The sequence below is a fragment of the Aulostomus chinensis genome, chromosome 12, assembly GCF_037954235.1.
Source record: "Aulostomus chinensis isolate RoL2024-O1b breed Wild chromosome 12, RoL_Achi_v1.0, whole genome shotgun sequence".
Classification (NCBI taxonomy): Eukaryota; Metazoa; Chordata; class Actinopteri; order Syngnathiformes; family Aulostomidae; genus Aulostomus; species Aulostomus chinensis.
In genome coordinates this window covers 21,340,144-21,359,155 of record NC_141331.1, presented here as the reverse complement: position 1 = coordinate 21,359,155, position 19,012 = coordinate 21,340,144, and the positions used below count along the sequence as shown (strand labels likewise).

Genomic DNA, 19,012 nt, shown 5'->3' with positions numbered 1-19,012 from the left:
CCAAAAAAACATTTTACTCAACATACTTTATTAGAACCAAATCATTTTGTAACAGACCAAAACATTTACCACTTCATGCATCCTTCTCAAAAACTGAATATCATTTACTGTAGCTATCATTTGTTTCATTGCCTAAAAAGGGTCTTTTTTATTCTTTTTATTTTAACATTTTTAAAATAAAATCTAACCAAATTCCTCATTGATTGTTTAACAACTTGAACCAATTTTGATACTCGCTGACCAGTTTCAAAAATGTGGTGCTACAATTGGGGAAAATACCGGAAACATTTTTATTTGCTCTGGGATGTTTTAACAGATAGAAATTAGTTGAATGTTCTTGCTGTGCAGAAACCATATTTTCTTTCTGTGCTGTGTTTCAGCACTCTTTTTTTATTTATTTTATTAAGACAGGTGATGTCACTGAAATAAGTGAGTGAGTAAGTTAAGTGTGTGCCTGTAGCATTTTTTCCCCTAAATATGTTTCAGGATTGTTTTAAGGAATGATTTATTAACTTTTACAAATGCTTTTTGGAAAGTAAAACTTTTTTTTACTTTTTTTTTAAAAACTTTACTTTTTAAATTAACAATGTTTACCTGTTTTTTTTCATTCTGTACAAAATTTTAATATTGTAAAATCTTGTTTTTGATATTAACTATGGCTGCACAATATTGGATTTTTTTTCCCATTATATCTATCTTATATTTATTGCTGTGTCTTTGTCATCAATGATGAGCAAAGAGGAGACTTGAGCAAAAGTGGGTCAATATAGATATCATCCACTGGACTGATAGAGATAAACTTTAGAATGACCAATATCTGCTGCTATTGATGGAATTAGGATTTATCATGCATCCTTAATATTAACCTTGAACCATTGTCTAAAAAAGTTGCACAATATGGTTCAACTGTAACTTTATGTGATGACATATTTGCTAGGTCTCTCTCTTTTCATTCTCTAGATAAAGGTCTTAGTGGTTAGTGCATAATTTGATAAGATGAAGCATTATGTGAAGCGTTATCACAGCAGTATTAAAATTGTTATGAAACAACTGTTCTTGAAAAACGGAGTCTTCAGAAAATTCTCTCATAGGGTTCCAGTTAAACTAGACAGCCTCTTGTCTTCCCTCAAGACCCCATGGCCTTTTAGAACATCTCTGCCCAACCTCAGCAGGAATCACATGGGTATTAAAAGTTCAAAAATTAGAGAAAAAAAGCCCCAGTCGTTCCAGATAATCAGGAAAATCATAGACAACTTAACCTAACCCAAAGAATTTCCTGACACAGAAAAATTGTTGAGACTTTTGTGAAATGACTACTTGAATGATTTCCAATGTGTCCTCCATCATACATACTCTTGGTCATACATGCACATACTTTCATTTGCCTGATTGGGCATCATAAAGCGTAATATGGAGTCAGTCATGTGTGCAACATAGCTTTGATTAAAGAAATAGCTTCTTCCTCCTTTGTAAGAAGTGATAATAGGTTTGGGGATGTCCTCATGCTGATTTTGTGTGTGTGTGTGTGTGTGTGTGTGTGTGTGTGTGTGTGTGTTTAGGCAGTCAAGGGAGTCAGCACTGTTTGGCTCAGACTGATGGATCCCCATTTCTTGTCTTGAGTTACTAAATCAAAGAATCATCTGTTTAAAATTGAGTTGAAATAAGAACTCTGGGGTGGGAAGCATGGCACGTGGGGTGGATGTGGACTGCCGGGATAGAATAAAAGTTGGAGCGTGTAAGATGGTGGAAGGATGGAGTTGATAAAAAGAATTGAAAGGACATCTTGATTCACAGGCCACACATAAGTTCTCAAGATGACAGCTGCTTCTCTCTCAAGTTTCAATAGACTAGTAATGAAGAAGATTTTGATTTAAATCATGCACTGGCTGTGACTGACTGGCTTCAAAATTCAAATAAATTTATCTCAATATTTACAATATTTACAAGTTGATTTCATCACTCTCTTCTCTCTGACTTCTGTCCTTGTCCAGTTGAGTTGAAAGAAACTGGGTCAGTTAAAGAAGGGGATATTCCAATGTAGGGAATATGCTGCTGCCTGTTAAATACATCATAAGTTACATACACATCTTCAAAACTCTCAAACTAAATGATACTGAAATAGCTTTTTTGAGAAACGATAATATGGAAGCCTAGAATACAACTGTAGTGTCCTCTCAGGAATCACCTTAATTTTGCATCATGTGATATACCTATTCAAATTTTCTTGTGGCTATGATTTGATTACCTTTTGGAAATTATAACACATTAAATTACTCTGTTACTGGAAAAGAATCAGATTGCAGTAACATGTTACTGGAAAAGAATCAGATTGCAGTAACATGTTACTAAGTAAAGTGTTACAGCCCAACACTGCCAGAAAACTGAGTCTAGGGATAATAGGGCACCTCTGTCTGACCTCCCACCTGGTGCTTAATTCATTGTTTGTCCGTTTGCCTTTTTTTTTCCCACCATTATTAGAGCTAGCACACAGCACTTTATAATTTAGCTAAGATTTTATTACAATTACTACTTTCTTAAATGTTGTATTTTTTTTATTATTATTATTAAGAGCCCACACCAACCAAAACACAAATTTCCCTTTGTGCCTGCATTAAAGGAAAATAAAGTTTTCTTGATTCTTTATGCATTTAAATGCCTTTTAGAATAGATAAATAATTCATTTTTCATCATCATATAATGAGTTTCTGATTTCTTCATCAGGTTCCACAAGAAAAGTGAAGTCCCTACGTGACCCTTCAGCTAAAATGTCCAAGTCTGACCCCCAAAGACTGGCAACCATTTTCATTACAGACTCTCCTGATGACATTGTTTTTAAGATCCGCCGCGCTGTCACAGACTTCACCTCCGAAGTCACCTTTGACCCAGAGATGCGGCCAGGTGTGTCCAACCTAGTGACAATCCATGCTACTATGGCTATGATCAGCATTGAGGAGGCCATTTCCCATGCCAGAGGGCTGGACACAGGAGCCTATAAGAACTTGGTAGCAGAGGCTGTGATCCAGAGGTTAACACCCATCAGAGAGGAGATCAAGAGGCTGAGGTCAGACTGGGCTCACTTGGAGGGGGTCCTGGCCCAGGGGAGCTGGAGGGCCCAGGAGCTGGCTGCACCTGTGCTGCAGGAGGTCAGACAGCGAGTGGGATTCTACTGAGAGGCAGATCAGTGTTTATGCTGCCAGCCTTTAACGCACAAAGCTGTTGACATCAGTTTATTTCAAATGACTCTTCATTGTAGGATGTAACTCATTTAAAAACATGCTGACAGCTATGTGGACACAATCCAACTGCAGACAAACAACAATAAAAGCTATCACTAGTTTACATATTATCCTCTAACTTGTTTTTCATCCTGTTCTGGTTCTTTTACCAGCCTTTGACTCGTGACTGAATGATGAATCTGCCTCTTTTTATGTCTTTCTTTGATAACAGAATGCCTCCACAGTTTTAAAAGACAAGTTCCCCATAAAATAAACGGATGTCAACACATCTCAGCAGAAGTAGAAAGAAGGCTGCACTGATTTGGTCTTTCCACTATATTCTATGTTATTAGAATGTTTATCATGTATGTACATCAGTAAATACATAAACATTAATCATAATTAGTCATGTAATGCTATTATTTGCTATATTTTGTTATATTTATCTCAGATTACCTGATCTTCATCCAATACAAACAATTATCAAGTATGTCCCAACATTCACACGGAATAACAATGAGTGTCACAGTTGTAAGAGGAACAATGCCCCTGAACTTTTCTTCCTCATAATCTGAACAGATTTATACTGTATGTTCACTAAACCATTCACCAAATCTATCCCAACAATCAATGAACATATCTCTTCAGGATGCGGCAAATGCCATGTGATTATTTTATTTTTTTAAAAATTGTTTAATTTTCCTTCTTATTTAAAGCCTATATTTTTGTCTGAGAACAAGTTACTGCTTGGACATTATTTCCATAGTCTTAAATCTGATTAGATCTATAAACTCAAAAGCACATGTCTATAAAAATTGCAGTGCTTTATTGTGAAGGTTGTTCCTTTTTACCTGTTACTTCAAGTACAATATCACACACATTGCAGAAAAACATGATAAATTAATTGCTCTGACAGCTGACTAATAGAGGTATTGTGGCCAAGGGGTCGAAGGCGTTTGATTTAGGATTCAGTGTTTGGGGGTTAGGGTTTGAATGGATCCATGTACTTCTAAGTGCTGTTTCAATATTATCCTGCACTGGATCAGTAAAGTACCTGTTGCATGAGCTGATCTTTAGATTGAGTTCTTTTATACTTGTGTCATGCACTTGGGTATCCAGCCCTCAGGGGTTTACAAGACATTACAAAAAAAGACTAGCAATGATCCGATAACTTATCACAGTTCAATTTGTTGACATCAAATGTTTATAGCTTGGTCTCACAAAATACAATACCTCCTCTCCCTAGTTAAATGGTATCACCTCAGCTCTTCTTTCCCAGTCTGCTTTTCTTTGGTACCAGGATTTAATTTTCTACCCCAGTTGACAGCCCAGACATAGGGTGTGAACTTTCTGTGATGTCTTCAACACTTCACACAGGAAAAACAATGGAGGATGTCAAAGGGATGAAGACCCTAAGAAAAGTCAGAGACCATCAGACACATTCATGAATACTTTAAAATTTGTTCTTAATTTATTCTTACACACTGAAGTTTTTTTTTTTTTTAAACCCTCAATTTAGTCATACAGACAGGAAGCTAGGTAGAAAGAACAAATATGTTCATAAGAAAATTCATCAGGCTAATGTTTATTGAACCTTCAAGCCTGGTAAGGAAAACATGAAATATTTTTTAGTTAAAGTCAAGAAACTATTTATGAAAATAACTGTGAGATTGCAATTTGAATCTTTTGTGAGATGACATTGAATTGGATTCAAACAGTTGGGGAAAAAAAAGATATATATGAATGATACATTTTTACACACGCATGCACACAGCTAAGAGACTGATATACACACTCAAACTCAGTGTATAATAAAATACAATAGAGCACTTTAGTGTCCTCTCGGGAATTTGTGTCCTGACCTCAATGTCGCTGCTTTAACAAATGTCATTCTGCATTAAGTAACCGCACGCTGAAAAATGTACATAAAAGTGCCATGAAAAAAGACGTTTAGACAACATATTGAAAAACTTAGATCCACATTGCACAAATCAACATATTGCATACCAAGGGTTGTCAAAGTGGGAGAAAAGATTTGTTAAATAAACAAATTAATGTATGTGTGTACAATCTTTATTCTTCAACTGCTTCAGGGGGTAATGGGGACAGGAGTCCATGGCTCCTTTATTTTGGGAGTTCTGAGTTAAAATTTAGGGAAAACCCCTGCATTAAACAATAATTTTGAAAACAATGTATTGTTATCTAAAATTGTAAATGATTTGATAGATTTTTTTGGGGGGTTGTTGATTGAGGAAGGCACTTAGGTCTTTTAAAACTAAATTAAATGAACCATTTATTTGACTTCATAAATACAAACAAATACACTAATGGCTGGAAACAGAATATACTTTTTCAGTTATTTCCTTTTGGTATGTTAGCTGATAAAGTCTAAATAAAAGTATACATACCAGGCCTAAAGGCATGCACGCATGTAGCCCCTAAAGATAGCGACCTGCCTGTGGTCAGGTATTACGACACGAGTGACAGAAACCAGTCATACCAATTTGGTGTTCTAAGCCTGTTTTTATGCCCAAAGGCGACCGATACTGGAACATTGAATGAGCGAAGTGAAAATAGCAACAAACATATTAAATATTATTTGTATACACGTGTTACTAGCAAATGGGAATTATAAGATATTTAGCGGCAAAACTTATCATAAATCCACGTAATTTTATGGATGTTAGGAGACTAGTAAATCTAATTTTTTCCAGTGTATTTATTGACTGTGCAACGCATCTTTGAATTAATGAAATGTTTGGCTGGGAAATTTGTGATTGTGCAGATTAACCTAAAATGTTTACAATGTTTGTCCTGTAGAGTGATTTATGATAGTGTAGTGTGAAGTCTCGAGGTCAATGAATTGCGAATAAAAGAGATTAATTACACATTCGAAATCTCACCAGCCCTAGCCTGAGAGAGAGATCATCACAGGTTTTATTTTTTTAGTCCGATGCAGTTTTTAGCAGCTTTATGACATTTGGTCTTGGAAGCACCGTTTGTGGTACTTTATATTTTATTTAGTTATGATCAATTAGGCCAAGAGAAATAGCCTGCACATATTTTGTTGCCCTCAGGGAGAATAGTCACCAGGACCCGGGGTAGTTTCTCTTATCCCGTCATCGGGTGGAACTTCGTCGGGGTTCGGAAGGCCGTATTTCCGGTGGTCTGCCGGGGTCAAAGGCTTTTCTTGTCCACCCATCATCAAGGAATGGATTCCTTTTGGGGGATATGAATCAAAAAGTCATCAAACTTAAAACACAAATAAAACATATCAGAATTGGGAGAACCAGCCTATAATTTTGTTTTGATTGTCACACAATAATAGTTGTTTCAGATGGGAATGTGTTTGTGAGAAAATATTCTGGGGAATTAAGCCTCATAAAAGGTCCCATACTAGTCTCTGGAGATATTTATCTGATTTCAGGGAGGGAGAAGGAGAATAAACTCGTTCAGATGTGGCCCTCATGCTCCAGTTTAGAGTGAACGAGATGCCATTGGTGCTATAATTGTGATCTAAACAGCAAACAGTTTTACTGCGTGTGTTTAACTAGTTTCCTCCCACAGGGAGTGAACTCTGCAACCTCACCAACATCCACGCACGAAGATGGTGGACCACTTCTTGTTTACCTCGACTTAACATGAAGCATTCCCGATTTTAGATTAAACTGATATAAAGCAAAACAGGCCCTACATCAAAATGGGCGTGAATTGAAAGGTATCGCAATTATTTATTTTATTTTTATCTATTTTTCTAGACAGTCAGTGACTAACTGGTATTCATTCATTAAATTGTGAGCGTGAAATTAATTCCCAGTTTAGAGTTAAATCCATGATTTCATCGCTGATCTTGTTGCGCAGTAGTGACAGTTGACTCATCACTAATCCCCTTAAACATTTAAGTGACTTGGCCCTGACGCTACTGTCGCTAAATAGTATAAGTGAAATAATCCGAAAATAAACGTATGTATACATTTTGTAATAATGCTCGACGCAAACACTTCCTTCTGCGCTTTTTACTCGATATTTTTGTTTCTCCTGTGCCAGGAAAATATGCGGAATGTTTCGTCTTTCTCTTTAAAAATTCGATGAGACTGTCTTAACGCTTTCATGCGTCTCTCCCTTCGTATCAGACATCCAGACAGAGATAGTCTCAGTGAAACTATTCAATTTTTAAAAGACATTAACCATAAGAAAATAATCGTTTACTAACATCTTATTATGATGATGATGATGATTATTATTAGTAGTTGTAGTAGTAGCAGCAGTAGTAGTAGTAGTAGTATATGTTGTATAATTATTTTATGTCCTTTTTCATGTGACTATAAATGTCACAGAATTTGGGTATCTGAATCTGAAATCTAAATGATTCTTTGTAGCATTTTTGTTTTAATTGTACTAATGCATCGAATACCTTAAGTTCAACTTTACTGTTATAACTATTTCTATAAAGTTACTAAGCGATTTCAAAAAGGTATAATTTTGTTGTTTTACCGCAATACACCTCTATAATTAGATTTAACAGGCTTTATCAAATGCATTAACGAATAATAAATAATGATTGCAATGTAATGATAAATGTAATAGGCTTTTTTTTAAAGAATGTAACGTGAAAACGCCGACAGGACTTTGGTTAAGAAGTAGAGCGTCATGTCAACTTGACGTTGCTTTCGTCGTCTTACTTTCAGTGGTCGAAATGCGCCTTTCTTAACGGTTTCATCTCCCGTTACCTACCTAGAAAGCCGCAGAAGGCAGCGGAGCAAAGCGGGTACACTTCATGAGCTAATCTTCACCGTCCTTTGCTCGTCAGAGCACGCTGCTCTATGCTCGACCCACCTGTCCGGCCGCTGCCCGGCTATGGTTCCTCAGCTCTCGGTCGACACAATGAAGCTATAATGTGACTTTTCCTGTACTGATGATTTCAGGGGGTCAGTCATGCTCTGTGAAAAGTCAAGTATTAAAATCACTTTGGGCCTCACTGGGGTCATGGCGGACATGTGGACCTGTTTGATCAGTGAGGAGGTGAAGCGGATCTTGGTGTCACCGAAGGATGCAGAGGTTGTTTAATGTTTACCACCCAAACTGGTACTGTTTAGTATGTAAGTTTGTTGTTTTAAATGTGTTATTTAAGCATCAACGACAGATCTATAATGAGAATGAGATAATAATCTAAATAGTCTACAATTTTTAAGGAATTCTTTGGTGTAAAGCAATCCGGTTGACGACTCCTCTCTCAGGACGCGCCGCCATTGGTCCAAACTCTTTGTCTCGCTGTCTTTCCTTACTTCTCATTGGAGGTGCAGGCTTGACAGGAAGCGAGAGGGACGCCCACCGCGCCTGAAAAAAAAACCTCCCCCAGAAGCGAGTATCAATCAGGGAGAGAACTTTGAGGAGCAGAAAGAGAGAAAGAGACGCTGAGTTGACGGACGAAGGGACTCGCAAAGCGGCGAAGTGCATCCAACTTGTCATTTCCGCTGGACTGAAAACGCAGGATGGCTGCCTTCATATGTTTGACGCGGCGTTTCTAGTCACACTTTGGATTACTTTGAACACTTGGTGAGTTTTAGCCCTGCTGCTGTAAACACTGACCTGTGCCTGATTGATTGTTGTGCTTCACTGTTGGACGGTCGGAGTGGGGTTTTTCGCTGCGCCCCAGCCCCCCTTCGGGTGGATTGGAGAGAAATGAGTGAGAGGAGGCGATCTGCCGCAGCTCTGAGCTCGAGAGCCCACGCTTTTTCCGTGGAAGCCCTGATCGGCTCCAACAAGAAGAGGAAGCTGCGGGGCTGGGAGGAGAAGGAGCTGGAGTTGTCCATGGAGAGCCTCGCCACGGACGGAGAGGACCCGGCGCACTGTCTGGATATGGACCCTGGTCAGTGCGCAGACACGCACCACATCGCTCCGTTATATCACTGCTGCTCCTTGTAAACCCACAAGTCCTGAGTCAAAACACAGCTCCATTGTCGGTGACCCAACCTATCGTAGACACCCAGTCTCTAAGTTTATGCCTAGTCAAAACGAATTGGAGTCACTGCAGGAGGACGGCGCTTTATTGTGGCTCACGTAGCGCATAAATCGACAGAGAGACCAAGTCGAGGTCTTCTGAAAGAAATATAGGCGCACAAGAAAACTCGAGGAGGTAATTTCCCTCGGTGCCAACTCTTAAACACAAAGTTCAAAAAGTATTTCGAAGTTCAGCATTAGAGGTGACTCGCAGTGGGATGTCTCGTAGGAGTTTTGACTCAGGATTGGTGGGTTCGGTGGGTTCGAGGGATGGGGGTAGAAGTGACATGATGAGAAAACACTTGTGTTTCGATGTTTGCTGTAAGCGAGAGGCCTGAGAGGCCTGGAGCTGTTGCAGTGACGCGCACAGTCCAAATCGAATTTCACCTTCAATAAAAAGAAAACAGAGGATATTTGCAAAATGATTCTGTTCTGGTAGATGATAACTACGTAGCCCGCCCTGCTATCTACTGTGCAGATGAAGCGTTTGTGTTATTACACAGAATTTGTATTATTTTCCAGGTTAAAGCGTATTAAGCTCTACAATTATTACCAATTAATTCATCAAGTGTAAAATGTATTTAATCAGTCGACAGTCACACACTAACAAGCATTCTCTTGGTCAGATTTTGGAGTAAAACATGCAGCTTTGTAACTGAATAGAATGCATGATCACATAGAACAAAAATATTTTCAAAGGATAAAACAAGTATTGACAGTAACGGGATTCGTGTTAAAGACGTGGCCAATCCTGAAATACAAAAAAACCCACAATTTTTATGTAAATATATGATTTATATTTTCATTTCACAGATTATATGCAACATCACAACACTTACGATATCTTCGTGTGGATTCATCAGAAACAAATGACATGAAATATCAACTCATGTAGAAGGAACAGGACATATTTAATTGGCGGATAAAAAGCTGTGCACAAGCTGAAGTTTCAAGGGTTTATTTTAAGATTAAGGGATGTTCAATTCAATGTATTTAATACATTTATATTTAAATGTCCAAGAGACTTGCAATTCTTATATAATGCATTTGCTTTTCAAATATAGACTTTTTAATCAGTGTTAAACTCTTGTTTGAGCGGGCAGAAATGAGTCCCCGTGCTGCTCAGACACAGACAGACACAGAGACCCTCCTCCTCCTGCCGCCTGACCTCATTGCCTTACGGTTCAACTACGCTCTCTTATGGTTTCGTAAAACTAAACTAATAAATGCAACTGAAGAGCAATATTATATTAGATGTGGTATTTAAGAAAGGCTGACGGTGCAATGGAAACCTTATTGTTATTAATATTGAAAATTAGCCTGCGACTCTGCAGCATGGAAGAGAATATGGAGCATTCTCGTATATTTTTAAAAGTTCAATGATTATGCTTTTGATACAACAAAACTTTATCAAAGTCAATAATGCAAACAAAATCTGCTTGTTCCATGTAGTGTAAAAGTCAGTCTCGTGGTTAGCTCCTAGCATGTGGGTAGAATTGATGAACCCGCGTTACGGCAGGCAAGCCGCCTGTCGAAACGCGGGTTCAGGGGATTTTGCTCTTGTCACCCGTGACGACATACGGTTATGAGATTTGGAAGATTCTTTAATGGAGTGCTTTTAGTTTTAATCACGCTAGACTGGACGCTGCTGATTGTATGACGCGTTTATAAATGGTAGAGCGACATGCTCAGGTTCTGATGTTCGCATTTATCAGTCTATGAGTTAGTTAACATTTATCTTTATGGGAACGATGAACAAATTTACTTTTGGTCTACAGCGCTCGATAATAATAATCATAATCATAATCATAATCATGTAATGACATTTATTAAACCCAAACTAGCGATATTTTTTCTTTTTGCACGGATTACGTGCATAACAATTCACTACAAACTTGACGTTTCACCTGTTTATTAAGAAAAGAAAATCTTTTGGTGTTGGTTGAAATTCACTTCTGCTTACTTCGCTCCTTCTTGGACGTAGTCCAGTGTATCTTAAGCATACAGAGTATTAAATGTGTGTATGACAGCGACCGAAGTGTCCTGTGTCCCTCAGTCCTGAGTCTCCATCAGAGCGGGGGAAACAGGTGCTCTCACTGACTGGTTTGCGTTACTTGGTAATTTCATGGCTGGTAGATTGCTACCGTCCTCTTTAGAATTGGGATGCAACTCGTTCAGACTCATTAATATTCAGCTGCGTTAATTTGGAAAAATAATCTCATAAACGGGAGCACAATCGGTAATTCATGCACTATTTAGTCTTGATTTCCCCCTTTAACAAATCCCTGTTTAGACTCAATATCGTCAAGTCTTTATTTTTGTGTTTCTTGTTTTACACTTATACCAACTCTTTCTCTATGATTTGTATGTTGCACTACTGTATTTAGAAATCCCGCAAATGCAACCAAAACTATTTTATACAAATTTAAAATAGTATTACATGATTTTGATGTCGTTGGGATCTTTTAAAAAATGGTTATATGGGTGTATTTACAAATTATAAAATCTAAATACAAATTAAAAAAAATTCAAATCACATAAAATTATATAAAATTAGAATTTCTACCAGGTACAATGACAACAGGCACAGCTCGTGATGTAGACATACATGTCTATCTGATTGTCTAAAGGCTTTGCCACAATATCATTAAAATCATGTTATCAAATGTAAACATGTTTTGGAATCTATAAATAGAATTTAGAATTCATTCTTTATCAAAAAATAGCTGCAGCTTTGTCAAATTAACACAAAACCCTCAATACTCCCTCTCAGATATCTACTTTGTAATTAAAAGCTATTCTCTTCCTTTAATGTTGTGGACTTTAATGTTCCCATCTCCTGCTGTTTTGAGCTGGTGTATGTGACTGGAGCGTGTGTGTAATTAGAGTGTATGTTTATGTATGTTAATGTGTGGATGACACATACAGGACATCAGCTGTGATGTCCAACACTGACTTGATTTTAGTTCTGAACCATTTGTGGGCCCACAGCATTTGGATGCTCGCCTCCTTTTAATGAGGCCAGACATGAGCTGATTGGGAGTCCTTGACCACAAGATACAGACTCTCTCTCTCTCTCTCTCTCTCTCTCTCTCTCTCTCTCTCTCTCTCTCTTTCTCTCTCTCTGTGTTTGTGTGTGTGTGTGTGTGTGTGTGTGTGTGTGTGTGTGTGAAGCTAACCACAGCAGATGTCAGGCAGAGCTGAGCTGAGCTGAGCTGAGTGGAAAAATATTTTTGTTCATCAATAAATGTCACATTTTATTGCTTCAGCTAAAAAGAGCAACAACTGAAACTTCAACTTAGAAAATTAAACCTTCACATGACGTTGGTTGTGTGTCCTACTAGACCAGAACTGTCTCCAGGTTTTACATTTTGACCATGTGCCTGGTCTTTGGAACTTGATTGGATTCAGGCCTGATGTTTGATGCTACACAAACATTTATGAATATACAAATATTTGCTACCAGGTGGTGTGTCATACTGTCTGTCTTGAGTGTATATGTATTTGTCTGTGTGTAGTGGTGGTGGGGGTGGGGTTGGGGGGGAGAAGGAAGGGGGTGGGGGTGGGGGTGGGGTGGTACTTTAGCATGTTTACATTTACAGAGCAGCTGGACCAAGTCAACAGGCACACACACATCACACACACATTTTACATATATATATATATATATATATATATATATATATATATATATATATATATAAGCATAATACTATCTTATCAGGACCACAAGTCCTCATGAGGACCAAAGACCAATCCTAATGTAGCACAACATCATTTCTGAGCTCCTGGTTAAAGTCAGGGTTAGTTTCTGAACTGAACTTAGTGTTAGGTTTACCACTGGGTTAGGCTGCAAGTCAGAATGCGGAATCTCAAATAATGATGTCCTTCGGATAGCTGCACAAACCTGTGTGTGTGTGTGTGTGTGTGTGTGTGTGTGTGTGTGTGTGTGTGTGTGTGAGAGAGAGAGAGAGAGAGAGAGAGAGAGAGAGAGAAAACAGTCAAAGGAATATATATGACACTGTGTCACAGACACAATCTTCCAAGACGAAGAGGATGATGATGATGGAAAGTCTCTGTGGTCATTATACGTTCTTCCTCTCTCCTTCTTGTATGTCTCCATCTCTTATATTGCCTTGCTCCTGTTTCCAGCGGCGGCGGCTTGGCTTGTGCTTCTTTGTGTGGCTTCTTTGCCTGGGACACTGTCCAGTCTCTCAGCAGGAGCTCCACATTTGAATAACCATATTTGTGTGCCACTTTTTTGCCAAGTCCACCTCCTCCCGTTGGGTCTCAACAAATAAAAGATTATTTGATTCATTCGGACTTTTTTGATGGTGGAGGGGGTAGAGTAGAATATTCTGCTATAAATGATTTCTGAGAAATGTGAAATAAGAGCTAATGTGTGTCAATCTTATTAAAGTGTAGCTATGGAGTGTTAAAGATATAGACCCCAGCTAGACAAACTATTTTGATATTTCACCCTTAAAAAGACCTGTTATGTTTTTGATATTTAAAAGTAAATAATTTAAAAGCAGCACATTTCATGTTGCAGTGAATTGAAATAAAGTGATATATATATATAAAAAAATAACCTCAAGACACTATAGCAACATTGCTAGTATAGGCATAACATTTGAATTTCATCTGTAACAGTAGATATTATTTTTTATTATTATTAGTGAATTAACAGACCTTGGCCAATATCTTTTTCTCATCATTTGCTATTTTGAAACCTTTTGGAAACAATAACATAAATGTTGGATTTATAGGCTTCTTCAATTATTTCTTACAAAGAAACTATACCTCTTTCCTTTTTCAAATCCACAATAAATTGCAGTATTCAGAAATGTGAATATCAAATTAACCTTTTTATACAGATAATAATGAAAGTAATATCATGATAATAATGGGGCGGCACGGTGGTGCAGTGGTTCATACTATCGCCTCTCAGCAAGAAGGTTGGATCTTTCTGTGTGGAGTCTCCATGTTCTCCCTGTGCCTGCGTGGGTTCTCTCTGGTACTCCGGCTTCCTCCCACAGTCCAAAGACATGCAAATGTGTACTTGGCTAATTTGATACTCTAAACTGACCTTAGGTTTGGTTGTGAGAGCGAATGGATGTTTGTCTGTAAGTGTTGGCCCTGCGATGGACTGGCGACCCGTCCAGGGTGAGCCCGCCTCTTGCCCGAAGGCAGCTGGGATAGGCTCCAGCACATTGAATGACAAGTTATTGACATGAAGGTATTTAGTAATGTATTGACGTAAAGACTGGTTATTGGCCGAATCAGTTATAACAGATCCGTATATAGGTCATCAAATATCCAGTGTTTGATCTTTATATACGTGACATTCACAAAGATGGTGACTGCAACGCTATGATTTCTTATTTGATGCTTTTATTTTGTCCACCATTGTTGTTAGGACTAGGTGCCAGTCTGCTTCGGTCTGGATCAAGTTCAGAGAGAACCTTTTAATCCAACTCAACATCCTTTTTAATGTTCAGTCTTTTACGCGTGTCCCTGAAGGAGCACTTTAATCAAAACATACAACGCATCCGGAATTCTTCATTGTGCGGCCATTCCATAATCATAGTGTCTAAATGGCATTTCTGACTCTTTACACAGCATTTATTCTGCTTGATGTCAATGTCGGCTTGAACCTGCACGCCAAACTGCAGACGGCAGGTGATGTGAATTCAGCAGAGAACTCCTGGCTGAGATCAAGCCTAAAGCCTTTCCCATTTGCGTCCTCATCCTCTCTTTCATTCTTTCCTCAGACTCAGAGGCGAGTCCCGGCTCGGACGGAGAGGGTCTGGCCGAAAGGACGTCGTGCTCTTTCTCGGCTGACCTAGCCCCGGGACCCTGCGACCCGTCACCCCCTGTCACTATGGAGGAGATCCAGGTAGAGCTGCAGTGCGCGGATCTGTGGAAGCGCTTCCATGACATCGGCACGGAGATGATTATCACCAAGGCCGGGAGGTATAGGCCACACACACACACACACACACACACACACACACACACACACACACACACACACACACACACACACACGAACGTACAAACGCACACCTGAGCTTTGTTTGTAGGGTGTTAATGTGTTGTGTATGCTGCTTCATAACGCGGATGGTCATTCTTCATGTCCGCTAATGAATGTGGGCTTCTGCTGCTGGATTGAATTAATTCTTCTGTAACATGGTCCCGCACCATCTTGCCAACCCCCCAAAGTCACAGCAAGAGCAGAGGTTGACCTCTAGGGATCAACAAGGGTCTTTAATCATTTCCTCATTAAAAATGTCCTCCCTCACTTTCCCACCCGTCCACTCTACCAATTGACTGATGAAAACGGGCCTTATTCTTGCTTTAAACTGATATAAATCCTGCGTTAACAAGATGTTCATTGTTGATTTTTTTCAACATTTGATTCTTAATTCAGTTGGTAAGGTAAATGTATCATTTTATATGACAAGCAAAAAATCACAAATATTTATTTATTCTTATTGAAATTAATCTACGTAACACGAGTAGCCTACATGGCTACCAATAGGCCTGTATGTGTATGACTGTACAATTGTTGACAGTAAAATGAGTAGGTTAGTCTTGAGAGGGGTTCAACTATCAAACCGGAGACTTCTTGTCCGATTAAATAACAAATAAAATTTAAAAAGGAGGGAGGGTCACATACCCCATTTAATTTTAAGGTATTTTGTAAATTTCATTCATATATTTTCCTGTTTTATTCAATCATCTGTTTCGTTCTGGTTTCCATCTAAATTGTTGAACTGATTTTTTTGTTGTTGTTAGCTTTTCCTTCTATTCTTTATTAGCTACGTGGTCTCAAACTCCACCGAGGTTGCCTTTCTGCTTCTTTTTGAGAAAAATAAGCTCCCGTTTTTATTAATGGGCTTTCCAATAATAATGGAGCTGTCATGAGTTTACGCTGCTCATTAGGGCCTGTTTATAAGAAAAATCATTCATTCCGGGCAGAAGGGATGCAAGAAAACAGCCCGCTTTAGTTTGGTTGAGTTAAGATTTTGGACTTTTAAATGAAAAAGGGGACAAGCCACGAGCATGTTTCAACTACTTATACGCCCCCCCCCCCACACACACACACACACACACACACGCACACACAAGTCTAAAATGCTATATTTACATTTTCAGGAGGAATATAATTATCCGTAAAAGTAAGGTTAAAAATAAATCATTCTCTTACTCCAAGATTTTTAATATAACATGGAACAACATGTAAGGAAAGGAAAGGTTAGACAGGCATGAAAAATGTCCTTTTAGATTAAGTGGCATTAATGATGAATTTTGTGAGTGATAGCACGTTCCAATTTTAAATATTTAGAAATTTTTATGATTTTAATCGCATTAGATGTATCTCATTTTACACCTCCATATAGGGATCTTTGATTGCAGCAGTCAAATGTGATTAATAAACTAACCTCTCCTGGTTTAATTAATGAATTAGAAGGGCCAATGCCAAGGAGGGATGATATCCCTGGATTCAGAATGAAACTGATGTTTGGGTGAGCAGTGTTATCGTGTAGAAAAGTGTGTGCAGTATAATGGGTTTTCCTCTGAACTGTTCTGACTTTTAATATCCAGGGGTGTTGGTAAGCGAGTCAGGATTTCGAGCAATTTCTCCTTTCTCTGTCAGTCATTCAAGGTTTATCAGGCAACATTACATTATGCTGAGGAAAATAAAACACCTTTCACCCATTAATCAAATTAATTACGCCTTTTAAGTGATTGGTTTATCTTTCTATTCCATGTCTACAGCAATTTTTACACAAATAGTGTTTTGTATTTTTCCAGATCATTTCAGCATCTCATTATCTGACTTGATTCTCTTTTCCCCCTACTACTTCTCGCAGTGGACTAAATACACAGCCACAGTTTTTGAGTCCAAGCATACATTTTTGAAACAAACATTAGTTACATGGTTCAAGTGTACCAGACTACTTTCTTTTAAAAAAAATACCTGAGTTTTTCAAAGATTTTTTTTTGAACACTTAAGTATTACTAGTTTAACTTTTCTTTCACTCAAGTAAAAATTTCACTGAAATACTAATTTGGAGCAGTTCAACTGGGAGTATTTATACCTTGACTCAGGCACTGCAGCTGTGAACCCTGTCCACCACCTTTTAATGAAAACTTGAACCTCCGGAGTGATAGAAATGTAGTGTATTAGCTCATTGAGGCATGTTGTGAACATAATCAATTTCTTGAGGTATTTTCACATCTAGAGATCTAAACAAACAGGTCAATGTGCCTTTTTTCTGTTTAAAAAGCGTCCTCATGTTAGTTCTAAATTTGGCTGGCTCAGATTTTCCTGTCTTTTAAATACTTGTGGGAAATGTTTCATTTCTTATTGTGGGCATGTACCTGGAGGATACTATCAGGCCTGGTCACATCAGGTTAAGTCAATAAATTGCATACATTTTTTTCTTGCCCCATAAACTGTTTTATTGTGTTTTTCTCAGGATTTTATGTCCGTCATCTTGATAAGAATGGAAACAACTGCTTAGATATTCCAATCTCATTTGCTCTAGCTCAGAGAAACTGATTGGAGTTTGTCTAAACGTGTTGTTTAATGATCCTAAATTAAAAACGTACCACCCCAGGGTAGAGCTGTTTTAGAAGAATTTCAATAAAACAGTGTGTTCTGTTCTCTGGCATTATTATTCTAACTGGCAGTTGTTTCGTTTTTCAGCGGTAACTCTAAAACGTCGTTGATTTTATTTTCCTACATACCAGAGGAAAAAGTCCAGACATGAGTAAAACTCCATGAGATTTATCAGTTTATGCTGCTTTTTCCACTCCAGGAGGATGTTTCCTGCCATGCGAGTAAAGATTGCAGGTCTGGATCCCCATCAGCAGTATTACATCGCCATGGACATTGTGCCTGTGGATAACAAGAGATACAGGTGATCCACTAAAAAAGTCAAGTCTACATATTACACATCCACCAGCCAGCCAGCCAGCCAGTTTCCTCTCTGAACACAGTTATGCAAAACAATCTCAGACCTACATGCCTTTGCAGAATTCTATTTATGTTCTTTGTCATTTTAGTCGACTTCCAAATGCAGAAATGTAACCCAGAGTTCTCTGCTTCATTCCTTTGGGTTTCAGTGGGAAGTTTAATGTCCCATGATAGCCTAAATGCTGCCTCAGATGCTTTTTAACAATGACAAGAATGAAACTGCAGCAGAAATGCTGACTAATGGTATTTTTTTGTGGGTTTGAAAGTGTACAGATGTTACACATGAGCATAAAAGAGAAGCTCTTTGCCGCACCAGTCAGAAAATAGAAGTTTTGCCTTTATAAATAATTCAATAAATACACAGTTGTACATTTCATTCACATGCCTGTGTGTAATTCTGCACGCAGCAGCTCGACTGTGACTGAACACAAAACTCTGCTTCCCTGGGGGATTCTCAGATGTCAGAGTGAGCATAAAAATTAGGTTCCTTCTCCTCTTCACACCATTTCTCATTTGAGGGTATTATAAAACACAGATATTCCAGCCTTATTCACTTTTAGAATTTCTCATAACTTAGAATGGTCCCTGCTCTCTCCATTTCAACGTAGAAAAAGCTGTTACTGCCATCATTTGCATGAGTGAAGTGAAGCGAAAGTGATCAAAGTGTGCCTGTGCTGGAGGAAGAATTGTGTATGATGGATCTCTCTGGATTTGCAAGATGGATATCCTGGCCTTCAGTATTGTTCCCTGAAGTCTGAGCCAAAAAGGAGATTGAAATGTATTTATCATCATCCCTGCTGGCTCAACA

The 19,012-nt window shown here is 38.4% G+C and overlaps 2 protein-coding genes across 2 annotated transcripts in view; both read left to right on the top strand.

Moving 5' to 3' along the window:
- wars2 (tryptophanyl tRNA synthetase 2, mitochondrial) overlaps nucleotides 1–5,336 on the top strand; it is a 44,942-nt gene extending 39,606 nt beyond the window's left edge. The window contains exon 6 of the mRNA XM_086220784.1: nucleotides 2,722–5,336. Within this exon, the coding sequence (XP_086076910.1) occupies nucleotides 2,722–3,170 (449 nt within the window). The 3' untranslated portion in view covers nucleotides 3,171–5,336. The remainder of the gene's footprint in view (nucleotides 1–2,721) is intronic.
- Nucleotides 5,337–8,602: 3,266 nt separating this feature from the next.
- Nucleotides 8,603–19,012, top strand: part of tbx15 (T-box transcription factor 15) — a 31,687-nt gene continuing 21,277 nt past the window's right edge. The window contains exons 1-3 of the mRNA XM_086221334.1: nucleotides 8,603–9,084; nucleotides 14,990–15,191; nucleotides 18,047–18,148. Coding sequence (XP_086077460.1) covers nucleotides 8,898–9,084; nucleotides 14,990–15,191; nucleotides 18,047–18,148 — 491 coding nt within the window. The 5' untranslated portion in view covers nucleotides 8,603–8,897. The remainder of the gene's footprint in view (nucleotides 9,085–14,989; nucleotides 15,192–18,046; nucleotides 18,149–19,012) is intronic.